This window comes from Rosa rugosa, chromosome 2 (assembly GCF_958449725.1).
Source record: "Rosa rugosa chromosome 2, drRosRugo1.1, whole genome shotgun sequence".
In the NCBI taxonomy this organism is placed as follows: domain Eukaryota; kingdom Viridiplantae; phylum Streptophyta; class Magnoliopsida; order Rosales; family Rosaceae; genus Rosa; species Rosa rugosa.
Genome location: NC_084821.1, coordinates 65,528,913 through 65,550,113, shown reverse-complemented (window position 1 = coordinate 65,550,113; position 21,201 = coordinate 65,528,913). Strand labels below are relative to the sequence as shown.

At 37.2% G+C, this 21,201-nt stretch overlaps 2 protein-coding genes across 3 annotated transcripts; both read left to right on the top strand.

Moving 5' to 3' along the window:
* Positions 1-5,740: 5,740 nt before the first annotated feature.
* Positions 5,741-12,824, top strand: LOC133729385 (probable leucine-rich repeat receptor-like serine/threonine-protein kinase At3g14840). The gene is made up of 24 exons (XM_062156901.1): positions 5,741-5,912; positions 6,699-6,879; positions 7,121-7,192; positions 7,295-7,363; positions 7,459-7,530; positions 7,643-7,714; positions 7,830-7,901; positions 8,001-8,072; positions 8,170-8,241; positions 8,336-8,407; positions 8,490-8,561; positions 8,698-8,763; positions 8,894-8,986; positions 9,106-9,168; positions 9,291-9,326; positions 9,437-9,477; positions 9,717-10,090; positions 10,160-10,358; positions 10,738-10,896; positions 11,044-11,162; positions 11,293-11,503; positions 11,581-11,818; positions 12,029-12,179; positions 12,311-12,824. The coding sequence occupies exons 1-24, from the start codon at positions 5,777-5,779 to the stop codon at positions 12,680-12,682; spliced, it is 3,084 nt and encodes a 1,027-aa protein (XP_062012885.1). The 5' UTR covers positions 5,741-5,776; the 3' UTR covers positions 12,683-12,824.
* Positions 12,825-13,422: 598 nt separating this feature from the next.
* On the top strand, positions 13,423-20,488 carry LOC133729389 (probable leucine-rich repeat receptor-like serine/threonine-protein kinase At3g14840). 2 transcript variants are annotated; one of them, XR_009856355.1, is made up of 25 exons: positions 13,423-13,715; positions 13,993-14,179; positions 14,422-14,493; positions 14,612-14,680; positions 14,781-14,855; positions 14,963-15,034; positions 15,157-15,228; positions 15,306-15,380; positions 15,482-15,553; positions 15,693-15,764; positions 15,858-15,929; positions 16,251-16,310; positions 16,610-16,675; positions 16,790-16,858; positions 16,958-16,993; positions 17,096-17,136; positions 17,462-17,835; positions 17,912-18,107; positions 18,213-18,347; positions 18,461-18,579; positions 18,698-18,908; positions 19,003-19,240; positions 19,666-19,816; positions 19,900-20,320; positions 20,403-20,488. XR_009856355.1 is itself a non-coding variant. In XM_062156908.1 (24 exons), the coding sequence occupies exons 1-24, from the start codon at positions 13,595-13,597 to the stop codon at positions 20,224-20,226; spliced, it is 2,982 nt and encodes a 993-aa protein (XP_062012892.1). In that variant the 5' UTR covers positions 13,423-13,594; the 3' UTR covers positions 20,227-20,488. The 2 variants fall into 2 exon arrangements, 1 of the variants encoding a protein (XP_062012892.1); XM_062156908.1 differs by having other exon boundaries at positions 19,900-20,488.
* Positions 20,489-21,201: the final 713 nt, after the last annotated feature.

The following is a 21,201-nucleotide window of genomic DNA, read 5'->3' as shown; positions in this document are numbered from 1 at the left end:
GACCTTGTTTCAACTGCTAGCAGAGCGAAGAGATTAAAGCTACTTTAGGTTTCTTGGAGACCTTGGTGGTTAATTCACCATCTGTAGTGTTGCAATTGCATGCAAAAAGCATTGTGGAAGACGTGCTGATTTGTCATAAGCATAGTATACCCATTCCAAGTCACGGTCAAGAACCTCCTAGCAATGCTTGTTGAGAAATGTTGGGATACTATTTTGGCTGTCATGACCCAAGAGCACATGGAACTGCTTGCCAACATAAGAACGATGGAGGAGCATAGTATATTGGGTTCTGATTCTCACTTCCACAGAAGGATCATATGGAAATATTTCCCGATTCAGATGAAGATACTGTTGATGCCAAAACAGTCTCATCACGAATCAAGAGTGAAGAAGCAAGTTGAGATACTTGTAACACAGAATTCGGAAAATTCTATAATACATACTCATATGTCATACACACATTTACAAATATGACAACAAATTTATTATCAGAATGGTAACGTGAGTCCTATTTTGTGTAATCTAAGTTCTATCAATATGATTACAGCACCTATGACATTGTTACGAGTTTTTGAACAAATTCATTGTCAATGTTGTAATTTTTGTTTAATTATATGAAAATAGTAGGCCTGGGATCGGTTTGGCTCGGCTCGGCTCGGGAACATGCCTATACCGATACCGATACCGAGTTTATACTCGGCTCGGTTCGGTTCGGGACGCCGGAAACTCAGCTGCAATACCGATTAGGCCCGAATCCGATCGGTTCGGTACCAATCGGTACCACCTGCTTTGAATAGCAAAATTTCCAGAAACCTGAAAAAATGCAGCATTGTAAATTTCCTAGTCACATTAACCAAATAAACCACAAAAGCAACAAACTTTCGATCCCCAAAACATAGTCCAAGCAAAACCCATCATTAAACAAACCCCAAAATACACAAAGCCACCAACTTTACATAACTCCACACCCAAATCCAATGAAAAAAAAACATAACCCATTTCAAAATCAGCCCCACAAATTCAAAAAAAAAATATGAGAAAGTGAGAGACTTACTCCCAGTTTTCCCATCGATTCGGAGTGGGAGGCTTGAAGAATCGAGTTGAAGAATCGATTCCTCGATGGAGGGCAGAGAGGAGTGAGAGCCTTCGAATCTTCGAGGAGGGCAGAGAGGAGTGAGAGAAGAGCCACAGCTTCCGATCTTCGATGGAGTAGAGGAGTGAGAGAAGAGCGAGAGCCTTCGAGTCTTCGATGGAGGAGACTTGGATCGAGTAGGTAGAGCTGTTGTTTCGGTCTCGGTTCTTCGAGAGGCTGAGAGTCTTCGATGGAGGTAAGCAGAGAGGAGTGAGACTGTGAGAGTGAGAGGCTGACAGGCTGAGAGTCTTCGATGGAGGAGAGCAGAGAGGCGTGAGACTGCGAGAGTGAGAGGCTGGGAGTCTTCGATGGAGGAGAGAGGCTCGATTTAGGGTTTGGGTGAGTTTGAGAACGGCAGAAGTAGAACGCGTTTAGCCTTTTAGGGCTGAAATCAACGACAAGTCGTGCGTCGCATAAGAAAATCGGGTCGGGTCGGTCAAAACGGTATGTATTTGACCCATACCGAGGCCGACCCGTTTAGCTGCTATTCTGTTCGGGTCGGGTCGGTATTCTGTGGAATTGAAGTTGCAGACCGAGCTGATCGGTATCGGCCCGGATCGGTCGGATTCGGTCTCGGTTTTCCGGTATGCAATTCCCAGCCCTAGAAAATAGTGTAAATGAATAAGGTAACTTTATTCTCAATGTTGTAATTTTTATTTAATTATGTGGAAATAGTGTAAATGAATAAAATAACTTTATTCTCAATGAATAATTTTTGTTTAAGTAGATGTAAAATAAGTGTATGATAAACATTATAGTACCTGCAGTACTTCCATTATTTATTGCAAAGTTACCGTACGTCCGTACCTGACAGACAACACTCACATAATTTTTTAGTTGTATATTATGAAATTTACAGTGATTTACCATATGAAAAAGTTCATATATATATATATATATATATATATATATATATATATATATATCCTATCCTATCCAGAGCGAGGCCTCGCTCTAAGTGCGAGGTTGGAGTTTAGGGTCACTTTTCGGTCGCATATCCACATCTTGACCATTCAGTTTTTAGGTACTAATGTATAGATCATCTTTGCAAAATTTCAACTAAATTGATAGTCGTTAAGGCATTGATAACTGCCTTAAAGCTAGTACGATTCAAGTTTGACAGATTCAGTCCGGAGCTGTACGATTCGGCGCGACGAGGTGGATGTGGCGAGTGACTTGATGCATAAACTCTCGCAAGCGTACGAATCGTGTCAAGATAGGGAAGTATTAAACCCAAAATTATCGTACCACGGAGATTAGTGGCTAACCCACAATCCTTAAGTAGTCATAACTAAAGACACTTAGCATGCAAAAGAAGAACAAAATAAACAAAAATTCTACTTTGTGGCACCAAGCCTTAGCAATGCTCAGCTTTGGTTCTCACTAAAGCCTAATCAAAACTAAGAGCCTAGTGGTGGTTATTTACAATGAGTCGGAGTTTCAATATTTTGAGGGAGAATTTTAGATTAACAAATTGTGATGAAATGTAAAGCAATTAATAAAAATGCAAAGAAATTAATAAAAGAATAACCAAATAAATGGGAATGCAAGGAGGAGCTCCTGCTCTAATTCTTAGCCTTTTTGTTGTTTTTGTTTAGGTCTTTTAGGCCCCGACTGTAACCAAAAAAAAAAATGGGAATGCCGGGTGTTAGGGAGGCTCCTTCACCCAAATTCTATGTGTCGGAAGCTAATCTAATGTAGATGCAAATTCCTACTTTGGCGGTAGTCGTATCCAATGCGGTTCAAGGCTCAAGGACCGAAATTCCCTTTCATGATATTCCTACTCCGGTTCAAGGGCCGTAGGAACTCACTTGGCATGAATTAGAGCCAGTTCAAGGGTTATTAATTCACATCAAGAGGCGTAGAGATCGAGGAATTAGACTACTAAGCGACCCGCCCGCGCAATCACGCAACGGGTGTAAATCACCATGCTTATAACCCCTCGAATACTAAATTGAAGGTTTCTAGCTTAGGAATTAGAGAGGGTCAAGCCTCTAACTCTGTCCTAGACATGCTTAAAATACATATCCTAGAGTTGATTAGGCTCCTAGACATGCGTTTCAACCCAACAATAATTGATATAAGCATCCATCATATAAAAATTGCATTATTACATTAAATTAAACATCTTTTACACAAAATTTGAGTTAGGGACACAACCCTAACCCCCAACAAGGAAATTACTCACAACCCATAATTATGAACATCAAAGATACAAAATTCAAAGGGAAAAGAGTATAGAAGTGTAGGAGAAAACAAGAATAATCACAAATAGCTAAAAAACTAGCATGACTAGTCTTGAATTACAATTCTCACAATTATCCAAATCTTGAATCTTGTATAGGTAGATGCTTTTGATAAATCCTTGAAACTTTGAGTGAGTAATTATTTAATTCTCTAAAATAAAACTAATAAAAGAGAAGGAGGAGAGGAAGGGCAGCAGCCCTCCCCAAGCTGCTGTGCGGCGCTATTAGGTCTCTCTGTGAATAGAATGGTCTAGCAATATATATGGAGGCGCTGACGCAAAGAAGAGAGAATGATAAAGAAGAGAGAATGATAGATAGGGTATGTTGAGGTGTCAGCCTGTGACTGGCTAGAGAGAAAAAGGCCAGGAATAAAGTGGTATGGCTGCTGCACGTGGGTTTCCAACTTCCCATTTTTGCTTAATTAACCACAATGTTTAATTGAACTTTAAGCCCATTAACTAGGCTAAACGTGCAGCACCATTCTCTTCCTAACTTGTTTAATCAATCAATATTGATTAATTAATTAAACAACCATTTTTTACTTCTTCTTCTATTACCATTTTTTTCTTTTCCATATGCCGAAATTATTCCATGACACTTTTGTTGACATTGACCGGCGTTGACCATTTCATCATTTTGTCGATACTCCAATTTGCTCCACTTTCGCACTATTTTCTCTCGTTTCCGCAATTCCGTTTATTTTCTACAAAATAAATAAAAATAAATTAATTACATATTAATTGACATGGAGAATTACTTATTTATAGTGTTTTAGATATAATTATACGCATATGAATGCGTATAATTAGCGAGCGAAGTCGGCGAGGAAGAGAAAAGCGCCGGTGGCTACTCCGACGAGGACTGGAGGTTCGGAGAGGTGAGAGAGGTCAGCGGCGAGCTCCGGAGGTGATTCGATCCGGTGGTTTTGGCCCGACTATTGATTGGGGTGCCTAGAGCATTTTTTGGGTGCCCAAATCAATTTTTTTTTTTTTAAGTAATGGGACAGAAGAAAAGAAAAAAAAAATTGAATGTCTATTGGGGGGCAATAGACATTTATTGGAGGGAAATAGACGTTTTGAATTTATATAATCTCTTCATTTTTTTCTTTAATCAAAGTTTTATTTGTCTAATTTTAGGAAGATTAGTTCTCATTCCGGTGACCGAAAATTCTATTGGGGGGCAATAGACGTCTACTGGAGGGCAATACATGGCTGATAGATGTCTATTGGGGGGCAATAAACGTTTATTGGGGGCTATAAACCTTTTCGGTGAGGTTTTCAGAAAAGTCCGGTGAGTGGCGACCGGTGACCGGAATCCGGCGAAAGTTGGCAGAAATCTGGCGACCGATCGCGGATTCCGGCGGTCGGTGACGGGGCTCCGACGAAGTCTCTTATGATTTCTCTCTCTTCTATTTTCTCTCTCTCTCTCTAAGTAATAAAGGGTGAGGGTAAAATGATATTAAAAAAAAAAAAATCTTAATAAGGTATTAGGGAATACCTTATTAGAGTGTTTTGAGTAAGTGAAAATTAAAAAAACTTAATGGAGTAAGTAGGAAAAAAATCTCTAGAAATTAAATAAATGGACAAAAATCTATATATATATATATATATATATATTCCTCAAAACGCTAAATCAGTGACTTACATCTTCACAGCTTCACTCTTGTACGTATACTTTCGTAATTTTGGGACCATCAACTTTAATGACTCATGACTGCACATGGGATTATGGGAAAGTGTGGTGAAGTTTCGATCATTCGGAATAATATTAATTATGAGCTGGTCGTCCCAGCTTTAATTAGCTTGACCATACAATTCAAACATGAAGGAAGATTTTTCTATAAGATTATATGAAATTATGAAGAACTGACCCGTGACTGTACTTAAAGAAAGGGAAAAGAATATTGATTAGTCTGGAATGTTTTACTAAAACATGAAAGACTATTCAGAATCATTTGATCTAGTGGCATAATCTAATTAGTTTCTCTTTTATAAATGAGAGGTCGTGAATTCGACTCACGAAAGACTAGTCGTAACATTTAAGTTAGATAAACATAAAAAATTATTATCTTTTAATTACTTAAATTATCAGACTTAAACTTCATAGTTTTTTACCGAGATTTTAATGAAAGAAGGACCTCATAGACTCCTAGTCATATTTTGTTTTTAACCAACTTTTTGTTGATCGATGTGTCAATTTGTGATAATATTAAGTTATCGACCCTAATGTAATTAATCAAGTGGACTCGGTCAAGTATGTACATGAACTTATTCTACGTGATGGGACCTTGATCATCCCAGTACAGACGTTGAATTTCACACCATATTAACGATCCCAACAACCAGCTAAAAAAGATGATCGACTACCAATAATTATAAGCTGAAGGAACTAAAATAAGATGCAAAAGAAGAAAATGGCATTTAGCGTTTTTCCAAAAAGCATCATGACTATGGTCATAATGGTTCTCTGCTTCATCTGCATAAACTCAGTCAGATCAGTTGAAGCACAATCCCCACGCCTTCCTGTTCAAGAAGGTAATTTACTCTCACAGTCTCACTCTCTTGTTCCAATTCCTGTTTCTTTTCTTTTTTTCCTTTTCATTACCTGTAACTTACTTTGTGGTAGTTTACACACAACCAGCACTGGGTTTTAGGCTTGTAAATAACCCGTTACAATTTTGGCTCTCGGCTTTGAAGTTTGGAAATCCATGTATTTAACAGTTATTGCAATGTTGATCTTTTTGTCATTTTGATGGTAAAATAACTTGCAATAAATGGCAACAACCAAGAATCTGGCCAAAAGTCCAATCCTGGGTCTTGAGTGAAACCTTCATCCAAATTCAAGCCCCAACAATCCTTTTTTTTTTTAATATATTTTTTTAGGGAAGGAGGTCAGCCCTATTGAAGTAAAAAGTTTACAAGTTACAGAATTTAGCTGCAACTGCAGCCCCAACAATCTTAAAAGTCCTTATTGGTAGGTAACCGGGTTAACACTTGTGCGGCCACCATCAAAGAACACGGTGAGCCTCCATGAGTCCACCAGTACGCTGACAAGCAAAAGGGAAGAATACCGTTCCAATGCGACCATCGACGGAAGCTTGCGGGTTCTTCAAGTTTTGGGCTTTTCCATCGCGGGCTTTGGTGGTGGTTCAACGGGCCCTTGATTGGGGAACAGCCTCTCCCTAATCTAAATTACTTATTTGTCCCAAAAAAAAAAAAAAAAAAAAGAATTAGAATAAAATTATGATACCGGAATTTGTAACTCTTGCTTAAAATCACCAAACACGAAAAAAGATTCAAAAATTTGATTTGTGGGCGCAGTGGAAGCAATGAGAGAAATTGCTTCACAATTGGGAAAAAAAGACTGGAACTTCGACGTAGACCCATGCCTCAACGACACCAGCTGGGCTACCCCAATATCTGATCGTTACTCGCTATACACCAACATTGTCTCTTGCAACTGTTCCTACGTCCCTGATGGTGTATGCCACGTCACCAGTATGTATGTCACTATGTCATTCACTTTTTTTTTTTTTTTTTTTTTTTGAAATGAATCACTTTCTATTTCTTATGCCACCTAGCTAGTGTTTGAAATTGTCTCTGTGGAGTTGCTATGAATTAAGTGTGTATAGATTCTGAACACACTGCAAGAAATTAACTAGATGCTATTGTAATACATAGGATCCCCTTTTGCCTACAAAACCTGAATTTCATGATGAGCTCTCACATTTTTCCGAACACAGTGTTCTTACAGGGCAAGATCTTGCTGGTGTACTTCCACCATCTATTGCAAAGTTACCCTGCCTTACACAAGTGTAAGGGAAACATTTTTTGCTGCATATCTAGGAAGATATATATATCATTTCTACATTCATCACTAATAAGTAATATTGTAATAACTTTACTGTTGTTTACAGTTCTTTCACGAGGAACTACCTCAGTGGTAACATACCGCTTGAATGGGCTTCTACAAAGTTGCAAAACCTGTAAAGGACTTCTGAACTTCATGTTCAATCTTAGCCATGTATAGTAGCTAACTAATGATAATATTAATGAAACTGAAATGATGAGTACATTGCAGGTCCCTTACTGTGAACAACTTATCAGGAACAATCCCTGCATACTTGGGGAACATTACTACTCTAAAACTACTGTAATTAACCTCTCGCTCAATCTAGCTCTTATTTCCACTTTGTTATATTTGTTACGTGAATTTATAGTGTCAGTCAGTTTACCTACTGTTATGAGGAGGGATGTATTGTCAGGTTCCTAGACAGTAACCAATTTTATGGAACTGTTCCTCCTGAGCTTGGGAAGCTGGTTAACTTGGAGCTTCTGTAAGCTTCTTTTTATCTTTTCACCCTCAATTTTTTTCCCTCTTTAATATCAATATTTTTGAATGAGTCAGTATCTTTGGATTAGTTATTAAGTTGGAATTGGTACTAATTTCAGCCTACTCGGTCAAAACAATCTCTCAGGAGAGTTGCCATTGGATCTCTCTAATCTAAATAAATTAAAAGTACTGTAAGTTTTAGTACCCTTAAAATTGAAGTACTGAATGTTTTGTATATTTGGCCTATAAGAACATTCAGCTCTGTGTTATTGAGTCTCTCCTTTATGCAGTAAGATTGGCAGTAACAACTTCAATGGAACAATACCTGATTTCTTTGAAAGTTGGAGTCAGCTTCAGAGTTTGTAAGTGCATATTCCTATTATGTACAAGTCATAAATCGCTAAGATATAGAGCTTTTCTGGTGTAATATCTATCCATTTTGAATTCTATTCTTCACAGAGAGATCCAAGCTAGCGGTCTCCAAGGGCCCATTCCGCCTAGCATTTATTCCTTGAATAAATTAGAAATATTGTGAGTTATGGCTTCACTCCCAGTTTTCATTTACAACCGAAAAATGTCAGTACTTCTTTGATATAACAATGATTCATGGTGCAATTTAATGCAGAAGGATCAGTGACTTGAGTGGATACAGTTCATCATTTCCAAACTTGAGAAATATGACACTTATGCGCGTTTTGTAAGTCTTAAAATGATGTATACCTTCTTGTAATTTAAGAGTCCTTCCTTAAGTACAGTGTTCATAAAGAATTTTATTGCAGAATGCTAAGGAGCTGTAATCTAGTTGGACCTATCCCTGATTACATATCGAAACTGACAGCATTACGTATATTGTAATACTGCTATTCTTTATCTTTTAACTTTTCTTTTTATTTTTTTGAATTTGACTAACCATGTTTCATGTTTTTCCATTAAGCTTCTTGTTATAAATTTCGGATCTCATAACATATATTTAGTTATCTTTTCCAGAGATCTCAGCTTCAACAGATTGGAAGGAAGTATTCCTGACTTTGGAATAGGCATATTGGACAACTTGTAGGAATTGTACATTAATTCATGAAGGGCACTTGCATACATCATGATGAATTGTAATCAGCAATTACAAATATTACATTAATGATATGTACTTTAACCTAGTGTGTTTTTGTAATTGCTTCCTGAGTAGGTGTCTGACACATAACGCCCTCACTGGGTCTATTCCAGAGTTATCTGCACCTCTTCCAGATTGGGTCAAGAGAAATCGCAATAACAGTAACTAGTGTGTTTCCTCCTCATCAGATTTCATTAAGTACTATTTTTCCATTGAAGCCTGCAGAAATATATTTACAAGTTAACATCGTTTACACTGACTTGCATTTTTATCATAATTCTGTGCAGCTACATGGATATTTCTTACAATGAATTTCCTGAGAGCTCTGAGTTACCTTGTACAGAAAACCTGTAAGATAGTGTTTCTTTGTAGTTGGCATTGGGAGCATACGGTGCTGTCTTCCTTCACCTCTATTCTCTCTTCTCTTTTTATTTTATTTTATTTTAAATCTAACTGATTGAGCATCTGTCAGGAACTTGTTCAAAAGCTTTTCTGCACAAGACATCTCGTAAGCTTTCTACTTATTAGTCTTAAACGATGTAGCCTTTTTTTTTTTTCCATCTCTTTTATTTCTTGGACTTCAGATATACATATCCTGATTTTGCAACTCCAATCCAGATTATCTGGAGGGTGCCTGAAGAGATATCCATGTCGAGAAGGTAACAATATATGAGTTTGATTCGATATATATATAAGATTGTGAACTTACTAGTTTAGTTATCCAACTGTGTTGGCCGTTTAGTTATTTACCTCGGTAAAGGTTTTGTAATAGAACTTAAGTTTGGATATGACATCAGACAAAATGGTTGTAAGACTATTTCAGTTTCATTTATCTACTGTAATATTTGCTTTATCTTATTATAATTTCTATGATGTTGTCTTTCCTCTATTCCTATAGATCGGCTTTCTTTGCATATAAACTGTGGTGGAAGAAACACCACAGTTGGAGGAATCAACTTTGAAGGTGATCAAGACCGAGGAGGTCCATCAGCGTTCGTTCCTGCTGGAGCTAACTGGGGATTTAGCAACACTGGACATTTCTGGGATACTGAATTCGGTGAAGACTACATAGCAGATAATACATCTATACTCCGAATGAGCAACTCTGAGTTGTACACAAATGCACGCCTCTCTCCTCTTTCTCTTACGTATTATGCACGCTGCTTGGCAAATGGAAGTTATACTGTGAGACTTCACTTTTCAGAGATAATAATTAGAGGAAATAGATCTTTCCACAGTCTTGGAATACGGATATTTGATGTTTATATTCAGGTAGTCGATCATTCTGTTTATGCTCTCTGTGTTCCACAAAAGTTTCCTAATTGATAACAATATGTGCAGGAGAAACTGATGTTGAATGATTTTAACATTGAAGTGGAAGCACAAGGGGTTGATAAAGCAGTCATAAAGGAATTTAAAGCAGTTGAGGTGAAGGATAAAACCTTAGAGATCAGATTTCATTGGTCTGGCAAAGGGACAACAGCTTCCCCGAGAAGAGGAGTATATGGTCCTCTTATATCAGCTATCTCTATAGAGTTTGGTATCTTCAGAATTGATCTCTCTCTCTCTCTCTCTCTCCCTCTCTCTCACAGACACACACACACACAAATAATGTGTCTAATATTTTTAGAAAATGCCGTCAGTTCCAAACAGAAAAGGAACCGGACATTCTAACTCCAATAGATTGGTTAGTAGGTCAGGAACAGTATAGTGGAACAAACAAGTACTCACATAAAAAGTTTGTTTAATTCAAAGAACACTATTACGTTTGATGGAGTCACACACTAACATCAGCTTACCTTAATCGGATATTTGAAATATCCTAAAAAACACTGTTGGAATAGTAATGTTTGGCTCTATATAGTAGAAGTGCAGTACTATATTTTTTTGTTGATGACTTTGTTTTTCTTTCTTTGCAGAGTCCACTCATTCTGGTCTCCGAAAAGAGTCCACTCCTCGTGATAGCAAAAAGAAGGTATTTACAGTGGCTGGAGCTTCAGTTTTGTGTCTTGTTTTCTTGATTTCAGGCATTCTTTGGTGGAATGGATGTCTGGATAGCAAGACATCCAGGGAAAAAGGTGCTACTACTCTACTGTACAAAGTTCAAGTTGTAAAATCTCATTATTTCAAGTGCCATGAATATTATTAGGAAGAAGACTTTAGATACTAAGAATAATATAAATATGCGAGGCATTACATATATCTAAACCTTGTTCTGTGGACAGCTTTGAGAAGACTGGATTTGCAAACTGGCTTTTTCACCTTCAAGCAAATTAGAGCTGCCACTAACAGCTTTGATCCTGTAAACAAAATTGGGGAGGGTGGTTTTGGCTCTGTCTACAAGGTACTGTATGACTACATCCTTTGCAACAAAAAAAAAGACAATAAATAGATAAAAATCTGTTTCTTGATGGCTTCATTTAACTATTATCCATATATATTGTCCTGCACTTTATCCTGATTGAAAAATGTAGGGTATATTATTGGATGGTACTATAATTGCGGTCAAGCAACTATCTTCAAAATCAAAGCAAGGAAATCGTGAATTCGTGAACGAAATAGGCATGATTTCTGGTTTGCAACATCCAAATCTTGTTAGATTGTATGGATGTTGTATTGAAGCAAATGAATTACTGTTGGTGTATGAATATATGGAAAACAATAGTCTTGCAGGCGCTTTATTTGGTAAGTTTTTTAACTCTATAAATAGATCTTGCTATGATTTAAGTGTCCTGTTGATTGGTAATCTATGTAAACTGCAGGCCCAGAGGAAAGTCCACTCAAATTGGACTGGCCTACAAGGCAGAAAATATGCCTGGGCATAGCAAAAGGTCTGGCTTTTCTGCATGAGGAGTCAGCGTTGAAGGTTGTACATAGAGACATCAAAACTACAAATGTATTACTGGACAAAGATCTTAATGCTAAGATCTCAGACTTTGGTCTGGCAAAGCTCGATGAAGAAGAGAACACCCACATTAGCACAAGAGTTGCTGGAACTATGTAAGCTACTATTACATATATTCTCTTAACTATTCTTCAGAGTCTATTTTGTTTCTGCACGCTTTTTCTCTCACCCAACTTTTTGCTTCGAAATTTTGACTGTGACAATGAAGTAGTGAATTAATTAAATGAAATTAATTGGCTATGTTCATGATGTAATCCTTCATGCTACATTGAATTAGTCTTAGAAAACAATGTTTTGTTCTGCAGAGGATACATGGCGCCAGAATACGCACTATGGGGTTATTTAACCTTCAAAGCAGATGTCTTTAGTTTTGGTATTGTTGCATTGGAAATAGTTGCTGGAAAGAACAACATGAAATTTCGACCAAATGTGGATTTTGTAGGCCTTGTGGATTGGGTAAGAACTCAAATTTCTTCTGTTCATGTGACTAGAATCAGAGTTTTTTTAATCAGTATTATGTTGATGACTTCTCCACTCAACTTGGCCTCTATAAAATATCTTTGCATTTCCAATTTATCTTGTTTCAGGCTCTTGTTTTACAACAAAAAGAGAGTTTAGTGGAGCTTGTGGATCCAAGGTTAGGGTCAGATTTCAGTAACGAAGAGGCAGTTAGAATGGTTAAAGTAGCTCTGCTATGCATCAATCCGGTAGCTGCACTTAGGCCTACCATGTCTGCAGTCGTGAGTATGCTTGAAGGGCGAACCCCTGTCGATGAATTGATTATGGATCCAAATATATATAGTGAAGAAATGAGGTTAACAGCCTTGAGAAATCCATTTGAGCAGATTGCACAAGAGAGAGCAGGTGGAAGTCAAAGCTTGATACATTCGTCCGATACATCATGGAATGATTCTTCTGCTCCTACTATATCTTCAGATCTCTATATAATCAATCATTAGTTATTAGGAAAAGTAGGCAAACCCCCATGGAACAAATATTGTACACTTCCCCCACCAAGAGTAGACAAAATCAAAAGTCATCCAAGTGTCTCCACCCATTATCATGGATTTTGAATATAATCTTCGATCAGTTTTAACATCATTCCGCAGTAGACAAAGGTCTAAATACGAAAGCGACTTTATATATTGATTTATTAATGTAACACTTCTAAAAATAAAAGAAGGGGAATGCATGCTTTTCATATTTGAGTGATAATTGATGCAGTCACACACAAGATCAGAACAATTCTAAACACATATGTACTACAGGAGAGCCTGAAAGACCGTTTCCTGATCTACATTCATCAGCCAAGTGGACAAGACCCAAAATGTCTTGCACTGCAGCAGCATAACGAAATTTATTGGATGGTGGATGGTGGATGGTGGTCTATTATTGGTCTAGTACTACTTCAAGCTTTTATTCATTTTCCTCTCCATGCCAGATGCTATCGAGGTCCCAAATTCGAATCCTTCTCCTATAGAATGCCTGGTTGACTCAAAGTCTTCTTTGATTACTTTCTATGTCCAGACAGAGGGAGCAGATCAATGAATGAATTTGGACATAATTTGGAAAAGATTCATATAAAGGGTCCCTTAGTCCTTTCAATGTTTTGAACTTTTGATCAATAATGCTAACATGCACCAGTTAAATTATTGACGACGGCATAAAGACTTGAAAGCAATTATTCCCCATCCAAAACCAAAAGTCTAGCTAGCTGTATGTATGGGGTCTCTTCACTAAAGCAGTGAATGTAGAGATTGGACATTACTAGTATTAATCATTCTAACCACCAGCTAGTCAAGAAGAGCAAAGCTGCACAACACCAGCAAATATATCTGCTAGTTGGCTAGGGGGTGTAGCTATATGGAATTATGCATGATAAGAAGAAGATGAAGCATAACATCATTATGCTCATGATCTTGGTTCTCTGCTTGATCTGCATAACATCACTCGAAGTTGAAGCAAAATGTTCGCCTCTTCCGCCTACTGAAGGTAATAAAGAACTCAACTTTCTTCCACTTTGTCACTTCGATCACTTAGAGTTTCCTTTAATGAATGAAGTTGGTATTGCTAAAACTGAAAACCAATGCACTAAAGCTTTGGTAAATATCAACGTCTTGGTTATAAGCAAAAGTTCAAGAAAGTGTTAGTCAGTGCAAATCACTCTCAATTTTAGGTCCAGTTGTAGCCGAAGGTCTCTATACTTTCTTTAATTTTACCTCAGAATCTCAGTTATAGAATGTTTCATGGATTTTAATTGTGTGGGCAGTGGAAGCACTAAAAGAAATTGGTAAGGAATTGAGGAAAAGGGACTGGAACTTTGAAGAAGACCCATGTAGCAATAAGTCAAGTTGGGCCAGCCCATTCGACACAAAGTCTGCGGATTGGCCTTCATCCATGAACAATGTCACTTGCAGCTGCTCCTTCCCTGATGAAACATACCACGTTATCAGCATGTATGCGAAACTTGAAACCCTTGTTCAATTTTTTCCTTTGTCTGAAAAAAAAAAAAAAATGTATGTTTATATTGTGGGTTTGAAATTTGAATTTATGAACTACTTTCTAAGCTATAGAAAATTTGGTTGACTTTTACATTCATATAATCATATATGCCTATCAATGAGTAGTGTATGCAGAAGCATTTGGATTGCTGAGACAGAATGAGATTTTTATTGGTTTTGACATTCTTGTAACACAGAATTCTTCAAGGACAAGATTTACCTGGTGTACTTCCACCATCTATTGCGAGGTTACCCTACCTGACAACACTGTAAGGGAGACTTTTTCAGTTGTATATTTTGAAATTCACAGAGTTACCATACGAAAAAGTTCAGATATTCCTCAAAATGCTAAATCAGTGACTTACATCTTCACTCTTGTACTTATAGTGATTTGAATAGGAACTACCTCACTGGTGAGATACCGCGTCAATGGGCTTCTACAAAGCTGGAACATCTGTAGAGGACCTCATCTTCATGCTTGATTAGACAATAATATACCTAGCGTTGAGATCTTTATAGCCAATGCGTTAAACTTAACATATGTGCTGCACTGCAGGTCTGTTTCGGTGAACAATTTACCGGCCGGATCAATCCCTAGCTACTTAGGAAACATTACCACTCTACAGTATCTGTAATTCTTTCATTATATCTCTATTTATCATTTTCAACTTAATATATATATGTTTCATAGTTTTTCCTGCTGTGATGAGTCATCATGAAAGCGGAACATATTTTCAGGAGCCTAGAGACTAACCGGTTTTCTGGAACTGTTCCTTCTGAGCTTGGTAATTTGGTTAACTTAACGACTCTGTAAGCTCCTCCTTTTCTTTCACCGGCCATCAATGTGCTTTAATTCATTCATTACTTTTGGATATTACATACATGAACAAGCAAGGACCACTGGATAAGTTGGCAGTTAATTGAATCTGCAGCGTTCTTAGTGCAAACAATCTCACCGGAGAGTTGCCGATGGCTTTGACTAATCTGACTAAATTGATTCAACTGTAAGTGCTAGATAGAATAATTTTCCTTTTAGGATCTATATTTAGTTTTATATTATTCATTGTTTTCCTTTATGCAGAAGGATAAGCAGTAACAGCTTTACTGGAACAATAGCTCCCGAGTTTTTTCAAAGTTGGAATCACCTACAGGAATTGTAAGTACATTTTTCGGTTACACATTGTACGTGATCACTATGGTATAGAACCTTCCAGGTGTAATATCTCTATCATCCATTTTGAGTTCTGTTTCTGACAGAGAGATCCAAGCTAGTGGTTTAGAAGGGCCCATTCCATCTAGCATTTCTATGTTGAAAAAATTAACAGAGCTGTGAGTTCTGCATTCGATGCTATGCTTTATTACTCTAAAGTCTTACTCTTCCTATAACAAAATAATACAATTTCAGATCACAGGGACATGTTTTTTTTTTTCTTTCTTTTTTTAAATTTCATTATGCAACTTATTGCAGAAGGATCAGTGACTTAAATGGAAAGGGGTCAGAATTTCCACGCTTGAATGAAACAACGAAATTGAAAAGATTGTAAGTCTTGATAATGATGAAAAAAAAAAAAATTCTTTGCAATTTTTGACTATTCTACATCTATTGCTGTCCTAATATGGGGTTATTTTGTAGAATGCTGAGGAGCTGTAATTTATCTGGACGTATTCCTGATTACATATCTGCAGTGAAGTCATTGAATATGTTGTAATGTTATGATTCTTTACCCTTCATTTTGTTTTCAGCACACAATTAATCGATATTCTTGTGTTGAAACCACACTGAATTAGTGTCTGTTAAATATGCAATTACAATTATAGGGTTGACATTAGACAATCCTAAACAGTAGTCATTTAACAATTGGGGTGTGGGGCAGTAGGCCCTTAACAGATGCAAATTAGGTGGTTTAACAGCTTGATCACAAGTTGATTTACCATAGTTCATTGTGATCTGTCAAGCTTATGAGTATTAAAGTTTTGTTATTCTAACACGTATGTACAGTCTTATAATCCCAGTTAATTCTTGCAGAGATCTCAGCTTCAACAGATTGGTTGGAAGTATTCCGGAATTTACAAGCTTGCAGTACTTGTAAGTATTGTAATTCGTGAAGGTTTATATCATACATCGTGAACGCAAATGTACACAAGCATGAACTTTCATAGATAGATTACTTACTAGATATGTTGTACAGACATATGAGATCACATCTATAATGCAATTCTAGAAGCATGGATAGATTTAAATGTAGACAAGCATGACTTCTCAGTTGCTTTCTTGTATGATCTCTTCCTCGATCTGTGTAAAACCGGTTGTTTGAAGTAGAACAGTAATGATTTACTAAAATAGAATGTGATTACATACATGATAAATGATTGCTTTCTCAATAGGTATTTGACAAACAACTTGCTCACTGGGCCTATTCCAGACTGGATCAATAGCAGAGATTCAAGCGAGTACGTTTTCCATCCTATATCAGATTTTCTTGTGTTTTGATTTTGTTTTCAAGCCTGCAAAGGTTTGATTTTCCAGAAGAGTTTTACGGCTTACAATATATCATCTTTGTGCAGCTTTACAGATATTTCTTACAATAATTTTTCTGAGAGCTCTGCACAGCTACCATCTTGTACAGGAACCCTGTAAGAGATTTCTCTTTCGAGTTACCAGACTTAAACATTTGCTGTCTTCATTCAACTTTATTTTGTTTTCTTGAAACTAACCAATTTGGCATGCATTAGGAACTCCTTTAAAAGTTTTACTGCACGAGACAACTCGTAAGCTTCAAACTAATTTAGTCTTCAATAATGAAGCAATTTTGGTTCTTTTACACAACCTAACTGACTTATATGAACTAAATTTGTGTGGCAATATTCCAGATTATCTGGAGAGTGTCTGAAGAAATATCCTTGTGGCAAAGGTAACTATATATCTGTTAGATTCTCTTTATAAAAGATTATGAAATCAGTGTTAAAGACACACAATCTTCTCCATTGAATAGCTAATGATATGGCTATAATGTTGTGCATCAGTTTTGATATTCTGCATCAGTTTTGATTTCGTTGTTAATGTAGTTTTATTGCTTCATGTAAAACTGTCAATACACTCCTATATATTGTACACAATCTAATTGCACACATCAATGAGAATCAATTTCTACAATCAGGCCAACATAGAAAATGGACCATAAGACAATATTTTGATTTGATATATCTAAGTGTTGTTTCTGTGCTGCTACTGAGCAGATCACTACTCATTGCATATAAATTGTGGTGGAGAAGCAACCACTATTGGAGGAACCAAGTTTGAAGAGGATGCAGACCTAGGAGGTCCAGCAAAATTCTTCTCTGTGAATATCTGGGGGTTCAGTAGCACTGGACAGTTCTGGGATAAGAACCCTACAGCTCAAGATTACATAGCAAAGAATGTATCTTTACTCACAATGGAGAACTCTGAGTTGTACACAAATGCACGCCTCTCTCCTCTCTCTCTTACATACTATGCACGCTGCCTTGGGAACGGAATCTATAATGTGAAGCTTCACTTTGCAGAGATAATAATCAGAGGCAATGCATCTTTTTACCGTCTTGGGAGACGGGTATTTGATGTTTATATTCAGGTAGAACTCAGACTGTTTGTATATGCACTCTGCATGACACAGAAAAAAATCTAAGCCATAACATTTTGTATTACAGGAGCAACTGGTGCTCAAGGAGTTTGACATTGCAAAGGAAGCACAAGGGACTGATAAGGAGGTCATTAAGAAATTCAAAGCAGTTGTTAAGAATAAAACACTAGAGATCCGATTTCATTGGTCCGGGAAAGGGACAACAGGTTCCCCACATAAAGGAACATATGGTCCCCTTATATCAGCTATCTCAATAAATTCTGGTAGGCATGTTCTGAATTGCAAACTTTCAAGCCAAGTTATCATAAGAAGTTTGTACATTCTATGCTGAAGATTCTTCTTTTTTTTTTTTTTTTTTTCCTTTCTAGACTTCAGGCCTCCTCTTGGTAGAGAAACAAAGGCACTTATTGTGGTTGGAGCTTCAGTTTTGTGCCTTGCTTTATTGATTTTAGGCATTCTTTGGTGGCAAGGCTGTCTGAACAGCAAGACATTAAGGGAAAGAGGTTACTAGGAAATTAGTACATTAGTCTTATTCTTTCAATTTCATGTGACTACACATTCAGATACTAATTTTGAATGAATCTTGATCAATACTAACCTTGTTCTATGTGTACAGCTCTGAGAGGACTCGACCTGCAAACTGGCTTTTTCACCTTCAAGCAAATCAAAGCTGCCACTAACAACTTTGATCCAACCAACAAAATTGGAGAAGGTGGTTTTGGGCCTGTCTACAAGGTATCATATGAGTGTATCCAGCTACCTCTTTCCTTGTACTTTTTCATGCATGTCTTCAGTTAACTTTCTATGGCCTAGTTTTATCAGGTTGAAAACTAATTTCCTATGTTTAATGCAGGGTATATTAAGTGATGGTACTATAATTGCAGTTAAGCAACTATCTTCAAAATCAAAGCAGGGAAATCGTGAATTTGTGAATGAAATAGGCATGATTTCTTGTTTGCAGCACCCAAATCTGGTTAGATTGTATGGTTGTTGTATTGAAGCAAACCAATTACTGTTGGTATATGAGTACATGGAAAATAATAGCCTTGCACGCTCTTTGTTCGGTAAGCTTATCAAGTCTAGGAACAAATCCTGAAATCATGTCTTCAGAGGTTCTAAATTGTCCTGACTATTAGGTATGTATATGTTAAATTGCAGGTTCAGAGGATGGTTCCCTAAAATTGAACTGGCCTACAAGGCAGAAAATATGCCTAGGCATAGCAAAAGGTCTGGCTTATTTGCATGAGGAATCGGCAGTGAAGGTTGTACATAGAGACATCAAAACTACGAATGTGTTATTGGACCAAGACCTCAATGCTAAGATATCGGACTTTGGTTTGGCCAAGCTTGATGAAGAAGAGAAAAGTCACATAAGCACCAGGATTGCTGGAACTATGTAAGCTTCTGTTATATATCTTCCATTATCTTCATTTATGAGTATAATTATGTTTACACCTATTTCCGCCCAGCTTTTTTGTCTCCAAAATCTTATTATGACACAAACATGGAAACTGATCTCTCTCTCTCTCTCTCTAGTGAAATGAAGTTATCAGTAATAGTAAGTTAGTACGTAGCTCATATTGACTGCATAACTGCATGCTGAAATGTCAACATAATATGTGATTCACATGTAATATCTTACTTATTGTTGAGTATGTGTATAAACATAACTCCCACATTGAAAAAATATAACTTTGCTTATGGACTTATAAGGGTGTGGGCCACTTTTTCCATTACTAATTGGTTTTAGATGTGAACCTACTTATACTGTTAAAATTCATTTTTTTTTTCTTTTTGGTGGAAACAATATTTGTTGTGCAGAGGATACATGGCGCCAGAATATGCCCTGTGGGGTTGTTTGACCTATAAAGCAGATGTCTACAGTTTTGGAGTTGTTGCATTAGAAACTGTTGCAGGAAAGAACAACATGAAATATCGACCCAATGAGAATATTCAGTGTCTTATGGATTGGGTACGATAAATCTTGCATTCAAAAATTCTTTCAGTACATACATGCATCCCACTCAGTTATGTGTTTTCTCTGCTTATTTTTAGGCCCTTGTTTTGCAACAAAAAGGGAACTTACTGGAGCTGGTGGATCCGAGGTTGGGTTCCGATTTCAGTAAGAAAGAGGCAATCAGAACAATCAAAGTAGCTCTACTGTGCGCCAATCCAACAGCAGCACTTAGGCCTATCATGTCTGCAGTAGTGAGCATGCTTGAAGGGCGGACCCCGGTGGATGAAGTGGTTCTGGATCCAAGTATCCATGGTGATGAAATGACGACGTTAAGAGCCTTCGAAGACCAGTTTGATCACAGTACTGCACAAGAGAGGTCCTCAAGTGGAAGTCATAGCCTCATTCGTTCATCAGATGCAACATGAACTGGTTCTTCTGTTACTACTACGTACCGTCTACAGATCTCTATAAATGTAGTCTTTAGTTCATAGTAATGCGAAATTAGTCACTCCAGAACCGGTAATAATCTCTTTACAATGCTTAGACATACTATTTAGTAGCTAGTAGCAATTAATTAAACATTTTTGCATACCAATTACAGTCTGACAGTGTCTTAAGGGCTAATCTAGAATGCAAGCTCAGGACCATTCAGACAAAGAAGATTGAAATGAAAGAAAAGTTCCCGTGCATGGATTGAATGGAAAACTAGAAGACACAACAAAAAGAAAAGTCCATGATGTCAAATATGTGTCGTGACTTCCAAGGTAGTTGTTTTTTATGGTGATTGGTGAATGATTGAAACTTCATTTTTTTTTTTTTTTGATCGAAAAGAAATTTCGTTAAACTTTCGGAGAATATAACCAAAGGGGCAAATGTGGCCACATCAAAAACCTTATCCGATCTAGGCAAGGAAAAAAAGCACCACACCTATGATCATCAATTAAAATCATCTAGTAATTAAGCTACTTTGAATCCAAGGTGGTCCAGCTTCACTCCAAAAACTAAACTTTTCCATCACAAGTGCATGTCTAGCTAGCAGATGTGCTACTTTGTTGCATGTGCGTGGAATTTTCCTCCAACTGACCTCCTCAAAGAGTGGCTTCAGCTTCTTTATTTCTTCAAATATGTGGTCCTCATTGCTGAGGTCCACTTCCTGCCTTCCGATCGATTAATAGCTTCTATTACCTTGGCTGCATCACTTTCAATCTCCACCTTCTGAATTCCTTCCTGAAGACAAAACCGCATCCCATTAAGAACAGCCAACGACGCCTCCGTAGTATGAGCAGATGGCACCCCAGCTAAAGGAATCACCCATGCTCCAATCAGCTATTTATGAAATTTCTCTTTTAATTTGCTATATATATATATATATATGCGTGTGTGTATTTTTTGTTAGGATT